The following is a 21,845-nucleotide window of genomic DNA, read 5'->3' on the forward strand; positions in this document are numbered from 1 at the left end:
GGTACTCCAGCTGCAGCCTCACCAAGGCCGAGTACAAGGTGAGAATGACGTCCCGGGATTTGCTCGACAAGCATCTATGGATGCAAGCCAGCGTTTTGGTCACTTTACTAGCTGCAGCATCACACTGAAGGCTCATGTTCATCTTGGAAGTTGTTCCAGATCCTAGCAGCCCTGACAGTGAAGAAGTACCTCCTGATGTCTAGTCTAAATCCACCCTCTGCCAGCTTGAGACTTATTTCTTGCAACTCCTGGTAGTGCTCGGGGGAACAGGGACCCCCCCCAATGCCTGCTGGTCCCCTCTGACTAGTTTGTAAACAGCCACTAGATCCCCCCTCAGCCTTCTCTTGTGGAGGCTGAAGAGGTTCAGGTCCCATAGCCTGTTGTTGTAGGGCCTGCCCTGCTGCCCCCTGATCATGCAAGTGGCCCTCCCCTGGACCCTCTCCATGTTGTCCACATCCCTCTTGAAGTGTGGCGCCCAGAACTGAATGCAGTACTCCAAATGCGGCTTGACCAGTGCCCTTGGACCTGCTTGAGAGGCACTGGTGGATGCATGCCAAGGTGCGGTTGGCCTTCCTGACCGTGTCCCCACACTGTCGGCCCACGTTCATTTTGGCATCAGTAACGACTCCAAGATCCTCGTCAGTGCAGAGGCAGAAAAGAAGGGACTTCCCCAGCCTGTAGGTATGGTGCTGGTTCTTCCTCCCCACATGCAGCACCTTGCATTTGTCAGTGTTGAAACCCATCCTGTTGTCATCCCCCCACCCCTGTAACCTGTCTAGGTCCAACTGCAGCCTATTCCTCCCTTCTAGCATGCCCACAACCCCCATCTTAGTGTCATCTGCAAGTCTGAATAGGGTGCTTTTTACCCCCTCATCCAAGCCACTGATGAAGATGTTGAACAGTGCGGGCCCGAGGACCGAGCCCTATGGAACCCCACTGCCCACATCCCTCCAGCTCGAATAAGACCCATCCACTACCACTCTCTGGCTGCGGCCCTCCAGCCAGTCAGTGACCCATTTGACTGTGTAGGTGTTGGCACCACAGTCCCCCAGTTTTTTAATGAGAACAGGGTGAGAGACAGTGTCAAAGGCCTTCCTAAAGTCCAGAAAGACTACGTCCACTGCTACCCCTGCATCTAAGGATTTGGTGACCTGGTCGTAGAAGGTCACCAGGTTGGTCTGACAGGACCTGCCTCTAAGGAACCCGTGTTGGTTGCCCCTAAGCATAATCTCCCCTGCTGGCCCCTCGTGGACATGCGCCAAGATAGTTCTCTCAAAAAAGCTTACCCAGGACCGAGGTAAGACTAACCAGCCTGTAGTTTCCTGGGTCCTCCTTTTTTTGAAAGTGGGAACCACATTAGCCCTTTTCCAGTCCTCTGGCACCACACCAGAGCACCACGAGTGCTCGTAAAGCTGTGCCAGGGGTCCTGCAATGACCTCTACTAATTCCCTCAGCACTTCAGGGTGGAGATCATCAGGACCAGCTGATTTAAATACATCCAGTCCCTCCAGAAGCTCCCTAAGTTCCCTGTTAAACACCAGCAGGTTCTTGTCTGTCCATTTCCTGAGCCTGTCAAGGTCAGCCTGGATCGCCCTCCTGTTCTCAGGTGTGGATGCTTTACCCCAAAGTTTGGTATCATCGGTGAACTTGGCAAGTCCGCTTCTGACTCCAACATCCACATCATTAATGAAGACGTTGAACAACATAGGACCAAGGACAGAGCTTTGAGGGACCCCACTTGTCACAGGGTACCACGACGATTAACTTCTGTCAGCCACTACCCTCTGGGTCTGACGACAGAGCCAATTCCCCAGCCAGCGGACCGTGGTGGACCCGAGGCCACAGTTGGCCAGTTTTGCCAAGAGGTGATTATGGGATACCAGATCGAAAAGTTTTTTGAAGTCAATATATACAACATCAATCTCCCCTCCCTTGTCCAGGTGATAGGTCACCTGGTCATAAAAAGAAACGAGACTGGTCAAGCAAGACCTACCCGCAACAAACCCGTGCTGGCTATCCCTCAGGATGTTGCTGTCAGCCAGTCCATTAGGAATGGCCTCTTTAATAATCTTTTCTAAGACCTGGCCCTGGCTCAGTTTGCCAGATCCACTCTCCTCCCTTTCTTGAAGATAGGCACCATATTGACCTTCTTCCAGTCTTCGGCCACTTCACCAGAGTGCCAGGAGCTCTTGAAGATCTGTGCCAGGGGCTGAGCTATGATGCTAGCCAGTTCCTTGAGTACCCTGGGGTGTAAACCATCAGGGCTGGCTGAATTGAAGGTGTCCAGCCTCTCAAGGTATTCCTTCATGAGGTCAGCGTTGATGGAGGGTAAGGGATCTCCCTCACTCGGGCCTCAATGATCCATTGGGGTGGGGGAAGAAAATATTAGAACTTCTATTTATATAAATATACATATATGGGGGTGTGTGCTCAAAAATTTTTTACTGATAGGGGTGCATGATCAAAAAAGTTTGGAGACCACTGGTCTAGGAGGCCTGCTGCTCAGGAGACCTGGGCTTCATGTTGTGACTGGGCAGGGTATCCCTGCCTTCCTGTACTTTTGTAGAAGTGGCAAGAGGAATGCTGCCCAGGAAACTCCAGCATGGCAGGGAGTTCCTGCTCACCTGCTCTATGCCTGCATAGGTGGTGGATGGAGAGAGATTTCTCCTGCTGGGTGCTGCTGTGTAGGGAGAATCAACCTAGGGATGAGAACTGTGTTGAGCCAGGGATTTCCTCCTTGTTGAAAAGTTTACACTGGAGATGGAGCAATGCACCCGGAGATGCTGGAGGACCGGCAGATTGCCATCACGTGACATATTCCTTGCTACACATACAAATTAAAGCTGGATAGCAACCAGCTGTCAAGTTAGTACACATCTTTGATGTCTAACTTTATAGCGGGTTATAGCTTTTTGTGTGATAGGTACTTTGCACGTGTAGCTGGTCTCAGTTAGTAGCACATTTAAGCAGTTAATTGCACGGTAACTAACGTGTAGAGAGGACTTTAGAAGTGACACTGCAGTATACCTACAGTGTTTACTTCACTATCATGCTTCAGTAAGGCAGCCAATCTCTAGTTAATGAAAATAAGATGTAGTTAAATGCCAACTGGCATGTATTCTCTACTACAAAGACAGAAGCATTAAGACATGATTTACAGAGGAAAGTATTTGTATTTCAAGACGTGACATCAAAACTCATGAATTACGCTTACAATATTCATAGTAAAATTAAAGTTACTCTGCCAACTACAGTTTAAGAACTGCAGATATTCTAAAGTTACTAATTTAGAGTCATTCAGTCTCACCATTCTACTATACTGTGCTCACTTGAAACCAATGCTAATATTAAAAATCTTCATGTATTAGGTGACAAGACTTTCCTTAAAAGCAAATTTAAGATTACACAGTTACAAAGCCATAAAGGCATCAAAATGCATTGCCCTTACAAAAATCAACATTACAATGGAATCATAAGCTTTTGTAAAGGTTTTTTCATATTAGAATTTAGATTGCTGACAGTCATGCAGTTTGAAAACTGATGCGCATTATAAAACACCAAGTAGGTAATAGTCAAAAGAGATATTAAAGGATCTTTACAAAGAAACATACAATGTCCTATAGAAATGCCAGAGTGAACTCATTCAGCCTTACAGCACAGCTAATTAACCCAGCAAGACTCATGCTAACAGTTATACAGTAGGACCCAGATCATTCACATTCCAGTCATTTCCAACCCACTCAATCTGTAGCAAGTTGCCAAACTAAGGAGGAACCATTCAGTTGTTTGTTGTGGCTTTTACTTCAAAAAGCAATGCTTTTCTAATCAGCTGGAGCTCATTAGCACTCCGATCAGCTGCATGGACAAGTGGCACTCTTTGAAATAAAAGTCACAGCAATTAGCTGGAAGACCTCAATGGTTCTGTGCAGTCCTGTATACCTCAGATTACTTGATCCTGATCTTTGAAGGAAAGATAGAAACCTAACCCTGTGAAATATCTGGGTTCTACTTGTTTGGAAACCCGAGCTATTTTTTTCAGAGCAAGCTCATGCATCTTTGCACAGTACTACATTAAAAAGTACATAATTATACCCTAAATGTTACTGGGCCTGTTTCATTATTGTAATATTCCAATATTCCCCAGTGTAACACCTAGTGTTACAGGAGCTCAGGTGGCATAAAGAGAGTCATGCATTAGCAAAATCAGTCCCAACAGTTGCTTATTAAAGAAACTGCTCATTCTGAATAACTCATTACTAAGACTCCAATATTAATCCTGCTTAGATGCATTTTTCTTCATAAATATGATTTTGTGAAAAAAATAGAAGACTAAGCTGACAGTAAAAATCATTTTGTTCACAACATTGGTTGTATTCCTCAACTAGCTAGGTTTCCACAATGAGACTGAACCAAACCACTGAAGTGACAAGGAGAGGGCAAATGCAGAAGTGAAAGAAAGAAACATTGCAATTAACCTGCAAGCACCCTTGGGAGCAGACCCAAGGAGGCCAAATGTCACCACAGAAACACTGTTCAAGCAAGTATTTTCAGCCCACTGGTTATGGACACTTACTTTCAAATATTTATTTGGCACTGTAAACATAAATTATTTCACTGTTTTAAAGGGTCTCTGAAGTTAGAAATTTAATTTTCATATCTAACAAAGATGATTCTATTCATTTTTTCCACCTACCAAGCTAGTAAATTTCATGGCAATCTTTACTGCTGAAGAGACACTCCCTCAAAAAACTCTGAAGTTCATTCTTCAGTAGAAAAAGGATAGAAAATTTGTAACAATTCCCACATTCCTACCTAGATACTTGGCATACCACTACTGATATGTCAATGAATGAAGAAGTCTGTAGGAAAACAGAACAGCTTAGCAGTACATCAAAATAAAAGAACTAAAACTTGACTGGGAAAAAGATCACTGAAGCAAAAGTATGATTGGACTAAAAGAAAAAAAAAAAATACATAATAGCACTAACATTTGGATTTTTCTAGTTATACAGTGAGCACACAATAAATGTCACCCTGCTACAGGAAGTGACTTGATTCTGTCATTGTTTCCAGGGGACAGAAACTTGTTAAAAATTACAGCTGCATTTCCCATGAGTCATCGAAGGTGCTATTTCACTGTGCATGTATTCTGACAATATTGCTTTTACTTCTAAACATCTGTGCTGTGTCAGGGACTTTTTTAGTATGCTTAACACTGCAACATTTTTAGATAACCTTCAGACTCAAAAATGTAAAGGTAAGCTTCAAGTTATTTCTATCAATGGTGGTTCTATTTCTTTTTAAAAATGAATCCATCAACAGACTAAGTAAAAAAAACTGTGATATGTAACAAGAAAATGTTTTGTGTTTTCACATAAACCCTTCAAGTCAGAACAACATTTAGGCCCTGTCCACTGCAGTGCTTTTAGCTTTTTTTAAAATAGATCAAAAGATGACAATATAAAACCAAAGATGGGCATTTTCTAAAGTGTCCTCAACACAGATTTTGGCTTTAACCCAACATGCATGACATTCTAGTTTTTCAACAGGGTGTTTTAGATTAAAAAAGAATAGTCTTGTGAACTTTATTGAACATGCAGCTGAATTTTACAGTGAAGATTCTGTTCAGTCATAGTACTTCTTCCTTAAATGAAGTGCAATGCTACCATACACCAGTTCCAATGCCCTTCTTGTTGAAACAAATCCAGTCCAAAAGATGGAAAACAGATATACTTGTTGCACACCAATTCAAAGACGTGCTCATACTCAAAGGGCATGTAACATTAAGTTAAGGCCCTACGAGATAGTTCTTCTACATTATCTCAATGAACTTGCAATATGCTGCAGGACTAGGGCTGTGCGAAACTTCGGGTGCTGATTCAACACGGAGCAGATTCGGCCCGATTCAGCGGCCGAATCGCCAAATCCAAATCAGGAGACTAATAAAAAGGTCTGAATCGATTGGAAGCCTCTGAATCAATTCAGAAAAAATTTGGAGAAAGATTCGTCTTCATTCACTGCCGCAGGGAGCTGGACCCAGCAGTAAGCGGGATGGAGGGGGGGGAACAGACCATGAGAGGACCTCCGCCAGGCCCCATCCCCTGCCTGCTCCCCCAGTTCTGCTAAGTGCCCCCTGTCCCCCACCTGCTCTCCCAGCCCCATCAATGGCTGCTCCACCCAGCCCCAACATCCCGGCATTTGGGGGGGAGGGGAGGGAGCCCTGTATTCACTGGCTGCAGCAGCAGCCATCAGGACCTCTAGAAGTTCACTGCAGAGCCCTCTATACAGTACAGGAAGTGGGGGGCAGCAGGGATCGCCCCCCTACCTGGCAAGAGCCACTGAGTGTAGGGCTTTTTTTTTTTTTTTTAAAAAGAAAGTCAGGACACTGGGGCCAGGCAGCCATCGACAGGGCTGGGAGAACAGGCGGGGACGGGGCCTGTTCAGTTTGGATCTCCAAATCAGATTCAGCCAAATGCATTTGGGGCAGTTTGGGAATCCGAATCCAAAGCAAATACTAGCCACTTCGCGCAGGCCTATGCAGGACTTGGTCATTAGTTGTATTGTCATAGCACTTCACTTGGAAATTTTGGATAAAATTTTTCCAGATAATGCAAGTACCTTCTATAAAACTTCCGAGTCTCACACTTGCACAGCAGCATGGTAACAATAATGGCTCTATATGCCTTTAGTCTGGTGAAAAACCTGATACCACATTGACTCCATACTCAGTTTTTAACCCTGTCAAAGATCTTTGGCAGGCTATATTAGCTTTCTGGACTCAAGAAACTACTTTGACATGAACCTTAAGATGGCCATTTGAAACACTTCAAGTATGTTCAGCCTCATGAACACCTGGAAGCTGAAATGTGCCAACCGATATGGAAAATGCAATACACTGTCTCCTAAGAATTTGTTTGGTTATAACTTGTTTTATTTAAACTGATGGTTTGTTCACAGTTAGCTATGGAAACAGAAAAGTGATTTACCACCAGCTGAACATCATCTGCGAGTAGACCACCAGCAGAGTCATCAGTGTGCAGATGCTCCTACATAGTCTGTAAACTTTATTGACAACTTTGTTTTTTTAAAACACTCATCTATGTTTTTACTGACAAGTTTTATACAAAAGTCAATGCAACTCTTCTGCCAGACCCTGGATGGCAGTAACAAGGGTGGAGTTCAAATTTATAGTAAGGAAGTTTGGTTGCCAGCAAAAGAATTTGTAGATTTTAAGTTAAAAAAAAAAAAAAAAAAAAAACTTGGGCAGCTACCTGGGCATCAGTGATGACAGCATATGAAATAACTTCAGGCATGGATCTTCAAAAGTATTTAGGATCCCCTTCCCTGTTCCTAGCCTGGAACTTTACCTAAGCAGCCCCTGCTGCTCCTCTGGGGACTTGCATACCAGCAACCTGCCAGGAGAAGCAGTGGGAGTAGAATTCCCTAAAAGAGCAACTGCAGGTGCCACTTGTTTGCAGGACTGATGGAGGCAGAGGTGCTGACTGGGGGAGGAATGAGCATTTATCTCCTTGCTGCTACACCCTTAAAGGGATCTCAGGGCATCCCAACACGCCATGGTACCCCACTTAAACACTTGACTACAGTCTTCACTTTGAACCTTATCTTCCAAAGGAAGATATTCCAGGAACTAGATTGATACTTTGCCTTCTCTAGAAGATTCAAGTACTAAGTACAGCATATTGTATACACTTCATGATTGGTGTTGGGTTTTTTTGGCTCCCATTCATGTAATTCTCCTGGTTTGGTCAGCAGGAGAAGCCTGAAGTCTTGCTGCAGCAGCCATCACTTCCGTAACAAAGACTGACGACATCCAGGACCCATTTATATTGATCCAATTGTCTGCAAATTTCTGCAGCATCACCCTTGAAGAACTATGTCTAAGTAAGTCAGGTTACTTGAAGGAGGCTAAGCAGATTCCTGTGGAATCTCCTTTACCTTCATCTTGTTCTATTATTTCTGCTTCACATCTCTCTTGGGACATTTAGCTACATAGGTGCTCAAAGGAACCCTATGATCTGTAAATAAGACCTGGGTTCCTTTTTTGAGCTCTTAGGTGTTGCCTAGGTTTTCAGCAATTTTGCTGACAGCCTCATTAAGAAGCTTTTATCCCACATACTTATGTTACCAGTTTTGCTGCTGAATCAACTTTCCATGGCTTTGGCTACAGCTTATACTATAAGGCAGAGTTTTAGCTCACTGTCCCTTCATCGAGTCTAAGCAACTTCCCCTATGAAAACTGCTGCTAATGAAGTCCCGTGGCTCTGAGTCTATAAGACCTTCTAATCTTGACAAGTTCAGCAGAAAGTTAGTCTATGCCAAAATGGCTCTTGCACATGAAACAGATGCACTGGATGCATTCAGACCCAAGGTAACTTCAAAAGTTCCTTCTCAGGAAGGCTTAATTCTTCTGGGAATCTGGTCACCAAAAAGGAAGTCACAAACTACTCTCACAGCTCTGTCCTTAAGCCATGACACTGATGCACCACACCTTCTAGTAAGGTAAACTGTTCAAAATTTTGCCTTATGGATATAATAGTATTCTTTGACTAGGCTCTTGGCTTTTGATGGGTTTTACCCCAAAACATTATCTACATTCTCAGAGATTTCAAAATTAACATTAAGTATTGGCAAGAGGCCTCATTCGTTTTTCTGACCACTTTATCAGATGCCTCCTAAACCAAGTTGATCTCAAGGAAAGCCAAGACACACCATCACCTTTAAAACATATTTGAAAAAAAAAAATGTTGTTTAATATCAGGTTGATTTAAATTTACTCTTTAAGGGCTCTGACAAAGTCTGAAAGCTGACCTTCCTTCCAGCCTTTTTTCTTGTTCTTTTTGTAACACTTATTTTTGAAGGATCTATATCACTGGAACTTGAGGAAAAGGATCTAACATAGTTTGTACCACTTCCACACCTTCACGTCTATCCGAGCTGCAGTGACTGGCTTCATTCAGGAATGCGCTGATGATCAGATAAATTCAGTGGTTTGATTAGAGAGATGCTTTTCTTCCTTAAAAATAAGGAAATACAGCCTATACAAGGAAGCCTGTCTCAGGTTCTGAAAAGGAAGGGATCTTCAGATTTTTTTTTAACTTTCTTTTGTAGCTATCTAGTCTCTGGAGGCAAATTTTACACAGTATTTGACTACATGATGGAATTCCACTAATACCATTAATGGCATTAGTTATCAGCCAGAGAAGCCCTAAGGATCTCATAAGGCCTGTAACTGGAATACTCTGCCTGCAGAGTCCAGCAGCAATTTGAGGCAGAATACAAATGGGGATGAAGAAGCAGATTCACAGTCAAACAAAGTTCTGAACAAAAAGACACCCAATAAAACCTTCCCTAAGAAAATGAAAAGCAAAGTGTACTTTTGCAGTATCTATGGATAAGTAAGCTCCTTTGAACTATAAGTTTGAAAGAACTCCAGTAACCAACTATACCAAGTAAACTTACAAATTACAACATTTTCTGTATATTTTCTCATCCTCTAAATAACTACCAACACCAAGGGTTCAGATATCTGACTCCAGTTCAAGAACTAGTGACAAATAGTCACTAATAGTGCAAGGAATGAGCTGCCCTGCTTCTTTCAGATGTTTTTTCCCCAATTATTACAAGACATTTAAAACTTCAGGGATAGGTTTTTTAACAGAAATTTTGTTTTGCATACTCTGGAAAGGTACTGACATTTAATAAAAATCATCTGTATATACTACTTTATGGAAGCAACTTACAAAAACTTGTTGTCAGGCAGGCTCAAATTAATAAAATATTTTGAACTAGCCCATGGAAGCTACTGTTCATATTTTAAAAAGTCACAATGAAGTAGCAGCATATTGCTATAGTATTTTTTTTTTTTAAACTGGGATATCCTACTCTGCAATAATTTTGAACAGTCCAAGAAATGCCTCAAAACCATTTCTGAAATCCTTGCTTGATCAATGGTCCACAACTGCTCAATTGTTTTAACCTCTTAACACAAAGCTTTTAAGAGTCTAGAAATCCAATAAGTTAAATTCTTATTTCTAACAAATTAAAATGACAGTGTATACCTCTGGCAAATGGGAAATCGATAGATTTATGTTTCTCCGAGACTGCATTTGACACGGTGGAAACAGAAAAAGTCTAAAGCATTTGCACTGACACGGATATGGAGGCTGCTCACTGGTCTCCAACTCAACCTAGCATCACTATCATCATCTTACTACAAAGTCCTAACATTTTATTTAAATTGTCTGTCAGACTACTCTCATTGAATGGTAAGGCTTGTTCCACTAAAATGCAACATTTCTCAAAGCATGTCAGAAGCATGTAATCTGTTTCCAAAGCCTAAATAAAACAAAACAGCTAAATAAAACAGTGTAGCAATGTTAATAAGGATTCAATGGGACTCTTAGCATTATTCAACCTGAGTAAATTTATCATCATCCAGTCCTAACTTTCTGAAACTGATATCAATTTGTACACTTCAGTAGTCTCTCTGACTAATATCAAAACCAAATAAGCCACACAAAAGTAACACCACTGGATTTTGACAATTTCTTTCTACAACAGTGCAAAACCATTGTCAAACCACAAAGCTGAGGTCAAGGTCCAAATTTCCCAGGTGGTCAAGGACACTTGGACCCTGACTGCTGTCGTAAGCCCATCGCTAGGCACGCCAAGTACTTTGTTATGGTACTATTTCCACAACTCTGTCACATTTAAGGCTGTGTATAAATCCAAAACAAGCCTAATACTTAAGGTAATGTTAAATAGTTGATTTAAAATAATACAATGCTGCCATCACCTGCCATTGCTGGGTTGCTGTGGAGAATGTCTGGAATGGTCTGAAGGCTCTGACCTCTGGTCAGGAGATCGTGAACGACTGCGGCGGGGCCTGTCATGTGATCGATTGGAATGATCGGATGCCAGCGACTGAATTTCTGAAATGTCTGTTAAATAAAAGTTGTTTTTTCATGAAATGATTGCAAGAAAAATGAAGATGCTGCCTGTCCAAAATGGAAATAAGCTTTTGCAGAGAATCCATATGAAGCATGTTAGAACTTTTGTATTCATTTCAAAACACATCACCTAGAGTTCGCATGCTCTTTCTTGCCAGGTTTTATTTAGTCTTTTTCCATATCCTTACAGTATGAATTCAAATAGTGTTTGCACATATTTATCAACTTATTCCATCTTATTCTTTTCTGCCTTCCCATCCCACAACCTCCCTCCCACAAGGATTTCACATCCTCGTGATATAGAGAATGAACAATACATTTTTCCCTTTGATAACAAAGTCTTTACTCACCATCTCTTTCTGAAGCATTAGCAGAGTGAATGCTGTCAGAAAGATCAGGGACATTCAAGAGCGTTGCTCGCTCATCACGTTGAACCACCATTTTCAACTTGCCTTTTGACCTTTCTATTAGTGTCTTTGCATCTGCCAAAGACATATTTTCTGTGACTGTGCCATTTATCTGCAACAGAGTAAAAAGTCTACAGATAGGAACTGAATGAAAAACCAACAGAACTCTATTAAATACTACTGGTAAAAAAAAGCCTCCTCATTTGTAACTCAGACTTTGACACAGTAATAGCCTATTTAATAAATAACATTCTACATGTCCAATAACATTTTTCATTAGAAAACAGAAGCAAGCAACTAAAAGGAGTTCAAGTTTAAAAAGGCTACCCAAAAAGAAGTTAAAGAGTTTTTGCAGTATTTTAATCTGCAGAACTGATGCCTAGAGAGTTATTTCTCATCTAGCAGCAATCCTTAAATATCTGAGTCCTCATTTTGCCACCACCTTCTTTGCAATGCAGGCTCCCAACAGAATTAGCCAATTCAATTTCCCTTCATCTGTCTTAAAAAATTAAGCCCTAAGAGAATATTTGAAAAGCCAGATTTCAGCCTGATAGGATCTTAATATATCCAATATTCTTTAATAATGCAAACTGAATAAGCCTAAGTATCATACTGAGTATATTATACAATATAAAAAATATGGATGGAAGACTATCTGTGAACAGCATAAATAGTACAAAAAAAGCTGAAGTTCACCTTTTTAAATAAAGTCATCTTACCATTTAGATGCTTAAGAAAACCACAGTATTTATTTTTACATGCACTGAAATCAACATCAAGTGGAGACTTTGCATGTGTGCTAAATGCACTAATGGTTAAAGACTTGTGGCAATGACCTCATGAAACCTGTTAAAGAGGAATTAAAACCCCTTGCTAATTTGGTTTATATTAAATTAAATACAGGTTTCCCTTACCAGCCACGGTTTTGCCAGTCACGGTTTTGAGTATCCACACTTAATATTCTATATACCATTTTGGCTACCACGGTATACAATTTTGAGTAACCAGGGTTTTCCATGGCTGTGCATCAGCCCGCCACCTGCCATTTTTCCTGTAAGCCTTTTTTGTCTTGCCAGCTACAGTTTTGCCAACCACGGAAGCTTTCAGGAACCTAACCCCAGAGGTTGGTGAGGGAAGCCTGCATGTCCCAAGGCAACTAGTTGCGATTATACTAATGGATGATTTAGCATCAGAACTGCTGATCTAAATGCAAATCCTGAAAAAGCTTTTCCTCAATGGTCACACTGAGACTACACACACACATTGACAGTATCATACAGTTCTGAGACGCTTGCTTTTCTCAATCAATGTATTTCTCCCCCCCCTTACCAAGCAAAATTACCCATTTTCAGTACCTTCAATACAACATCTCCTTCCTGAATGTTGCCATCTCTTGCTGCCAAGCTATCTTGTGATATTTCCTTCACAAATATATGACTGGCCAAGCGCAAACCATACTCTATTTGGAATTAAAAAAAAAAAAATCAATAAAAATCACAACTTTAAAAAGGCATGAGTGTTGGTGTAACACACTGCTTTCCAGACTTATAATCAAGACAGAAACTTAGAGAAGACCTAGGTGTCTCCAATATGTTAAGAGCTATGATACTGAAGTGATATCGTTCGCCAGAGTATTCTAACATTGCCCAGTTATGAAATGTCCTGTACTCGGAGTAACTTTGATAAATAACATCCAGTTATGTGTCAGTAACCATGGTATGCCAGTCTCTGCTCTGTTCTTAGGTTGGCTGGCAGCCAATGGCTGCCAGTGTAGAGATTTACACAAGGACTATGTGTAAATTACTCAATGTTTCTGCGACTACAGGGCCCAGTCTGAGGAAGAATTTATTTAACTTCGAACAAACTGTTTAACAGCATACTAGTACAAAATCTGTTCCAGCTGTAGAAGACCCTTAAGCGTTTATAGAGAGAGATTAAAGATACAAAAACTTTATAATAAAAGGACGGCTGTAAGATTGTTAGAGGGGGGTTTTTTTGTTCTTTTTTAAAATACAAAAGCTTTTCTCTTGCTTCCTTTCTTTTTCATTCTGAAATCTTCCTCTTCATGTGTTTCTCACCTCAGTACTACCATTCTATATAAGCAGGTATTAAGGTAATTTTATTTATCCATCCACAACGCTTAAATTTATCTTTGGAAATACCATCAAGTCTGAAAACTGGATTCAAGCAAAAAAAGGTGGTACGGTGACTTGTTTATGACCACACAAATCACTGGGAAATTATATGCTCTTAACTGTGCTTTCACATTGTTCTATAATCTTGAGGAATGGAACTAGCATTAAGAATTAGAAAACCTTTTAGATAATAAGTCAAAAACAACTTGGTAATAAAACTCCATGCAACCTAAATTCATATTCAACCTGGATATACACAAAATATACATGTTATGTGGTACAAGTGTGCACATTTTAAACAATGATTTTTTATTATCCTTTGTACAATGTCTTAAATTATTCACTTATATTACAGCATAAAGAAAATAACATACTGGAAATACAGCAGCAGTTTAATTTTCCAGCCAAATATTTATAACATCTGTAAGCAACAGTTAAGTATGCAAACAATCTAAAAAGGCCTTAACAAAACAAGCACACATTCAGAAATGCAGTCTTCAAAATTCTAAAATAAAATATGAAATAATATACGAATAAAATAACAAAATATCACCGAGCCTGCCATTCTGGACATACCTTCATTTTTCCTGGATTTCACCAAGGTTACTTTGGTAGGTTTTGCAGGCTGACTAGAAGCAATAGATCTTCTATCTGATCTTGGTGATAAACTTCTCTCTCTGCTTGCACTTCGGTCTCTTACCCAGCTCTTCTCATGCTTTCTGTTGGCACCTGGACCACCACGTGCACTTCTTGGATCCTGTATCTCCTCATCAAAGCTATCCTCCTCATTTTCAGATACCGGTTCTGGTTCTGGTCTGGCTACTGGAATCTGAACTTTTTTCATTCTTCGGATAGTCTGTAACCAGTAGCATTAACTGCTCAGTTTCTGGCTATGTGCAAAATACATCTTAAAAGTGAGCAATAAGCCACACCCTAGACTTCTACTACCACACTAGAGGAAGCACATCTGAGACAGATTTCAAAAGCAAGAGTATGGCTTCGCTTATTTCTGGGTTTGGCATGTGGGAATGGGAGTGGAGGCAAGGGTCATGCTCAAACGTGACGCTCCCTGGAGGTATGAAGGGCACAATAGGCACACGCTTAGAAAGGCATATGAGACTGTAAATAAATTATTTTGCTCTAGTTTATAACTTTTAAAATGCTTTGGAAGAGAAAACAAAAGCAAGAAACAGTATAAACCTCTGCAGTACAGAGACCGTAAGAAGGCAGAAGTTATCTTTCCCAATCAGTCCAAAAAAGTTGTCAGGCAGAGTTTTGTCCCAAAACAGACTCATTCAAAACAGTTTTATGTAATCTCCCAAGTGAAACAGTCAATGATCTAAGGTGATGGTCTTTATGACTGTCCCAAGAGCAAGAGTGGGATGCAAGATCAGCCTTACGGAACACACCACATCACAATTTCAAGAATGGCAACAATCATGCAGAATGCTGTCAGCACCTCCCACTCTCCATCACAAAGGAAGAGACATACTGTTCTGCTAACAGGCAGAGTCCAACAGTAGGTACAAGAAAGATGGGCCAGAGAAAGCTATTCAGGAAATTCGACTCTAGGTAAACTGATGAAGAATTCTACTGCCCAAAGAAAAATGGACACATGCCAGATCACAAAACCAGGGGGGAAGGGGCTCAGGAGCTATGTACAGTATTGTCTCTCTAAAGAAACTACCAAGCTCCAAAAAGAGTTGCAGAAGCCCATAATGGGAGATACCAAATAGTGAACAATACTTAGACAGACAATGCTTCCCAAGTTCACATACTTGATCATTCTAGCTCTAGTTCCAAAGAAACAGCAACTTCAGAAGTACGTAAGGGGTCCAAGATAACTTCATAACTTTAAACACACAAGCTTTCTGCTTTTAAACTGCAACTGATCCTTATGATCCCTTTGTTAACACAATGTTTAATGAAGTGTGGCTAGAAACAAAATTAAGGCCAAGGCCATTTGGACTGATGCTAAAATTCCTCTGTTTCCACTGGCAGTTCTACTCAATAGACGAGGAGAGAAGAACCCACCAGTCTAGACATGGGGTACTCAGCCTAAGGCCTACAGGCCTGAGGCCCCCCATGAGTTTGGAAATCTGACAGTGGGATAGCAGTGGCACTACTTCCGAACTGCCAAATTTCTGGACCTAAAGGGTGCCCCAACCCCTACACTGTAGATTGGGTGCCAGAACCCAGAACGCAGGGCAGGGGAAGCATCAGGCTCCAGAGTCCAATCCCAACATGTAAGGGGCTGGGAGAGTATGGCCCTGGGTTCAAGGACCCAGTGCTGATGTGGGCAGCCAATGCCAGTCCCCCTCTCCTCATCCCCCTCTCCCCCGAGACCTAATACTGATATACTGGGGCAGAGCCAGGCCCCATGGAACCATTTCTACAGGAGAGGGGCAGCACAGGTCCCTGGGGACCAAACCCAGCACACCAGGGCAGGAAGGGGAAGTGCCAGGCCTCAGGGCCTGATTTTGGTGTATGGGGCTCAATAAGTCCCAAAGAAAAGCTCCTCCTCACTTCTCTGGCCTGTGAGGCAAAAAGGTTGAGCACCACTGGTTTACACAAAGTGTCATCAACCAGGGTACCATGAAAGCTTTTCAGGGGTACCACAGAACCAGGTGGAACTATGCCTTTATTTCTACAAGATGCTGCAGGGCAGACCAGGAAACAGCTGGAACAGAAGCCTAGCAGGAACAGGAGCCTTACCAGTCCCATCTCCACACCCTCTCCTAAAAACAAAGGTGCAGGGGACAGTTCTGCCTAGCTACAGCTGGGTGATTAACCAGGGCATGAGCCCCAGGCACTCACCATGGGGAATGCAGGCTGGGGGCAATAGTGTAACTATGGAAGGGGCAAGCAGGGCACCAGTCCCAGGCTCTAACTTAGACAGGGTACCTGCATGACTACTTCCTTGAAGAGTCTTTGCTGTAGCAGGAACACTCTGGCAGGCACAGCCCCATGGCCAGCAGTGAGGAGGGGAGGAGGTGGAATGACTACCCTGCCCCAAGCTTTACCTGCCCTTGGGGTGGGGAGTGAGCAAAACACTGGAGAAGCCTGGGCAAACCCACACTGCTGTCTGTTCCCTTTGGCAGCAGCCTGAGCGCATGCTGCTAGCACAGCAATTGTAGCTGCTGTTCTGGTGAGAAGAGTTGAGGTGGGGCTCTCCTTTCCCACTCCCATCCAGTGCTCAGCATAAAATCGCCATGCACACCCCCATCTCCCCCCCCCCCCGCCCAAATATGCTTCAGCTATGCACAGGCCCTGAGTGCAGCCAATCAGGATTTCCTACAGCATGCCCTGCCCGCCCTCTTTCCCCCCAACATTTCCTTTAGTCTATAAAGCTGCATGTCTGCCCTGTCTTCTAACCCTTTTATACCCATAGCAAAATTAAGTCTTTTACAGCCAAGCTCTACATGCAGATCACCAGCACCTGTCAAAGGGTTCACAGAAGGAGGGGCAGAGGCTGACAACCTGACTAACTCTGGTTTCCACTGCAAGCCTGTATCCCCCTAGTTGAGCCTACAATGTGGCTGGCAAGACTCCGCCTGGCCCCTCCACCCCTGTACCCACCTCCCCCTGTGCCCTGGGCATACAAATAAGTAGTTATGTTGCTGGAAAAGTAGTTTTCAACTGGGGTGCTGCCAAATTAAGAAGAGTTGTGGAGGAAAGCCTCCAGTTAAAAAGGTTGAGAACCCCTGGTCTAGACAGTGGGAGCGCTCTGCTGAACACTCTGCTTCACTGCCAGTCAGTTACATTACCTAGTTTGCCACATCAGCACATACTAGTCCTGCCGCTCCAGTTAAAACAAAGTGGTAACTGCTAAAAAAATGAAAGAATGACAACTATTGCTCTGTAATGCTGTCTTCTCTTTCTACAGAACTGCAAATCGGAATAATCCCTCTTTATCTAAACACATACACAGAGTCACTTGAACTGCTCAAGACTTCACTAACATATAATCTATTGTATAGTCAATATCTTATTGACAGTAATTCTGTTCAGGTTTGGAACCTGCCAATTTTCCAGGGTTGTACTTAAAGCAAGCCACAGATGGAAGAGGGTATTGTTGCTGAAAATTTTAAAAATCAGGTTTTAATCTTGAGTTCAAACATCTATATTAATGGAAACTGATTCTATTTGAACATTCTACATCAGTAATGCACAAACTATTTAATATTTTCTTCCTCACTTGCTGTCGGTTTATCTGGATAGTCACACAATACAGCTATCTGGATAAAGTCAATATGAAACAAAGTCAGTTTAAACAAACCACAGATCTTCCACTGGTTTGCTCTGAAGCACTTCCATACCCATTCCTACAAAATACCAGCTTTCCAAACTAAAAACTTCAGACTGACATGAAGAAGGTTATTTCTGACATCTGACAAACCTAACAGACTGCAAGATTTATAATTTAAAATGTAGAGTACTGAAATTATTGCACCTATGTATGCACAGCTGAAAAGAGTGGCACACAACTGTCAGGACAAAAGTCAGTTTACAAACCCTAAAAAAGATCACTTCCCAAAATTGAACAATTGCTAGGCACTGTGTTTATTTTCTATTCTATTTTTTCAGTAATATAAATCTGCACAGTTTACAGAAAACTAGATTACTACCTCTTAGTAATGACCAGCTTTGTTGTTTTGCAAGTTAAAAAGCCATCTATACGCTCTGAGTAAGTCTGCAAAATTATAGGAATTAAGGTAATTACACCTTACTCCAGCAAATTGTTTGCTACACAAAAAAGAACTTGTTAGGGCCTGAACAGTGAGCAGAGGCCTCTGGCACACTAGTTTTCTGAAAAGCATGACTAACAAAAGTGTGACTGAGGAAGAAAAGAAAAAAAATTCAGGGTTGGGAGGAGGCTGGGGGACAAATCACCTTCAACCTAGAAGGATTCCTTTATGATGCCAGAAACAAGCATCTGTTAGTCAAAGTCTGGGTGGCCAAATACCAAGGTCTAAATTTACAAAAGTGATTTTGGGAAACCAATAGAACATTCACAGGATTAGCAAAACAATCCAAAATCCTTTAAACTGGATCACCTGCCACAGTGTCGCTGATTAAACTTGAATTATATGCATGTCATAACCTATGCATATATGACTGTATAGCTACATATACCAAAATTAAGCCATAAAAATACATTTACTTACAATTTTAGCATTTTTTCCACTTTTTCTCAGCTGCTGAACAGCAAATGCATGTTCGACATTATCCATTGAAACACCATTAACCATTGCAACACGGTCATTTTCCCTTAAAAGAAAGAAAGAAAGAAAGAAAGAAAGAAAGAAAGAAAAGAAAAGAAAAGAAAATGTAATGTGTATTAATTTCCTAAAAGAATCCTGAAGAAACCAGTTCAGTGTAAGATCCAGTGATTTAATCAAAAGGTAACTGGGAGGTAACTAGTCACTACTGTCAAACATTCATGATTCAAATATAAATGTAGCGCTAGTTCTATTTCATTACTTACTGTAGCAATCCTTCCGCTGGACCGCCTTTCAGTACATCAGAAATAACTATTGATGTTTCACCACTCTGAAAATGGGGATTATCTCTTCCTCCAGATATTGCAATACCAAATCCAAATCCTGGAGCCTAGAACAGAAAAGACACAAGCTTGGTCCACCATGACTTCCTAATATACACAAAGAAATTTGTGGGTTTGTCAAAAATGTAGACGAGCATTATAATTTATTTATAGTAGCATATGTCAAGTATTAAGAGCATCATTACTCTCCATATAAGGATCCAAAAACATATTCAGTCTTGTATCTGTGAGAAATGTAAAGGGATGTCCCAGTGGTGAATATCTCATCAATCCATGAAATGAAATTCCCTTTGCAGAAGGAAGAAACATAATAAACCAGGAGTGAGGGGCATTCCTACACAGCTAAGAATAAGACAAACAGAAAAATTATACTACTGACCACAAAGGGAAAAATTAAACTGTTTGCCCAGAGTTGAAATTTGGGCAGAAGAGTAAGGTTCAAGGCAATATTCTCAGAAAGAGGGCTTCAACTTTGTTATAACTAGTGACACCCTTAATTCATGCCTTATCTTAATAGCTTCATCTCCGCGTACAGTAGCTCCAACACTATGCTGAAATTTTAGTTCCATCACTTCCTGCAGTGCTTAAGTGTTCCTTCAAACTTTCACACTGCAGTACTACCTACCCTAACTCTGTTTAGTTCAAGAGCTAACAAGATTGCAGGCAAGGTAGCAAGAATGCAGGGTCATTTCTAAGTAATAACATTTCAAGGTATGATACGGCAATTATTCTTCTAATTTCCAATCTACCTAGAAGCAGTAATGGTGCAAAATAACTAAAATTTTCTGAATATAACTGATTTAAAAACTTTTTTCCCCCCCCATCATGCTGTGGCAAGCAAAAATGCTGCAAAAAAGCATAAGATATTCTTTAGGACAGGGGCACCAAACCTCCAGACTGCAAAGCCTCTATTTGTCCACTGGGTAGGTAGCCTGGTGGGCCACCAAAGAATTTTTGGACTAGATTCAAGGATTACTTGGTAAAACTGTAGGTCTATGATGCAGGAAATGTATTTCAGGACTGCAATAGTCACATGTGACTTAAAAATAAATGGTCTATGAAATCGTGAACAGACACTAGGATAATCTGGTTCAAGTAGTAAAATTCAGAGGCAGTTTCTCACCTTTTTCACACTGGTTTTACAGTAGTGCAAATGTATTAATTTCAGTAATGTTTGCTCCTTTATGTTTACCTTACATGAAAATAAGCAGAACTGAGTTCATGCTAAAAAAGAAAAAACCCCAAGAGACAAGTTTAAATTGTGAAGAATTAACATATAATCTTGCTCTCTCTCCTTATCATCCCATGAACCACAAGGACAGAAAGGACTATCTTTTCTATTAACTTAATACAGTAAAAGCTGTGTTAACCAGCATTTTAGTAACTGGCACGCTCTACTAACTGGAACTTCCAGCCAGCACACTGTGGTGGGGAGGGGGCAGGGGAGCTTGCACGCCACCCCACTCCACATCCGGCCAAAAACCCCTGCCTCAGGTAACCAGCATTTTTAGATTACCGGCACCCGCTATTCCTCACTCAGGTAACAAAGCTTTCACTGTAGTCCTTACACATGTGAAAAATATTCCATCCTCTTCAAGTGCCTCCACTGAGGTTATAGGTTACAATTCAAGTTGCATGGGTACACTGAAAGTTATATTATGAATAAACATTTTGATTTTTTCCATACCTATGCATGTTGTAAACTTTAGATACTGGTGCAGCAGCTTTGACAAAGAACCCTAAGAGGTGAAAAATAACCTTAATATTTTAGTCTTCTATCAACAGTTTGGGACACTAAAAGGATATAGGATGTGTAGACAATATACGTAGATTAACTACAAGGGCATATTTGAGATGTATATATAGATTCATAGACTATGAATCTACACACACACACACAAATATGCCCTTGTAGTTAACTTATGTATATTGTCTACACATCCTATATCTTTTTAGTGTCCCAAACTGTACTAGGGCAAACAGGACAAAATAGTGGTATACTTTTCATCACTTGAACTAAGAAATAAATTTAAGAAAGTGGGAAAAAATATTACAAAAACAAATGTAAAGAATGATTGTACCCTGAATCTTCTCAATGAGATCAAAGAGTGTTCTGAATGAATTTTATGAGCATAGAATTTTAGCCCCTTCTCAAAAAACAAAAAAACTCCACACTTTTACTCATAGATGTAAAAATTTTAAGATTGCTCAGCAGAAAGCGAGTAAAATGCTAAAGCTACCAGATTACCTTTATTTGAACCCAAGGTCAACTCAGACCTCTTAAGACAGGGGTGGTCAATCTGTAGCACAGGTGCCACAACTGACATGAACAGCATCACTGTGTGGCACAGATCAGGAAGGGAACAGGCAGCAGATAGGGCAGGAAATAGAAAGCAGAGCAGCAGATCAAGCAGAGAGCAGAAAATAGAGCAGCAAATTGGTCAGAGGAAGGAGATTAGTTGCACTTGGGGATGGGGTGCAGGAATAATTAATGACATGCCTACCAGAGTAAAAATGGCCACTCCAAGAGAAAAATAACCTGGGCACAACAGGCACCCAGGATGGGGAGGGAGGGGGCGATGTTTTAATTAGAGCAACTCTGAGAGACTCTCTAATTAAAGCACCTGCAGTGCCTTGTGTATTCAATGTCCCACAATTCAAAATGGCAGTAAGAGCACTTTAAAATTCATAGTTTCATAGTTTCTAGGGTTGGAAGGGACCTGAGCAGATCATCTAGTCCGACCCCCTGCCATGGCAGGAAAGAATA

At 41.3% G+C, this 21,845-nt stretch overlaps 1 protein-coding gene across 6 annotated transcripts in view; it reads right to left on the reverse strand.

Annotated features, from left to right (window-relative positions):
- The window catches only part of TJP1 (tight junction protein 1), a 276,897-nt gene that overhangs the window by 48,478 nt on the left and 206,574 nt on the right, over positions 1-21,845 (reverse strand). For all 6 annotated transcript variants that reach the window (XM_019533451.1, XM_019533449.1, XM_019533448.1 and 3 more), the window contains 6 exons: positions 19,001-19,125; positions 18,681-18,783; positions 14,089-14,368; positions 12,733-12,836; positions 11,321-11,489; positions 10,817-10,961 (listed from right to left, as the gene is read on the reverse strand). In XM_019533451.1, coding sequence (XP_019388996.1) covers positions 10,817-10,961; positions 11,321-11,489; positions 12,733-12,836; positions 14,089-14,368; positions 18,681-18,783; positions 19,001-19,125 — 926 coding nt within the window. The remainder of the gene's footprint in view (positions 1-10,816; positions 10,962-11,320; positions 11,490-12,732; positions 12,837-14,088; positions 14,369-18,680; positions 18,784-19,000; positions 19,126-21,845) is intronic.

This window comes from Crocodylus porosus, unplaced genomic scaffold, assembly GCF_001723895.1.
Source record: "Crocodylus porosus isolate Cpor-Errol unplaced genomic scaffold, CroPor_comp1, whole genome shotgun sequence".
Taxonomy (NCBI): Eukaryota; Metazoa; Chordata; order Crocodylia; family Crocodylidae; genus Crocodylus; species Crocodylus porosus.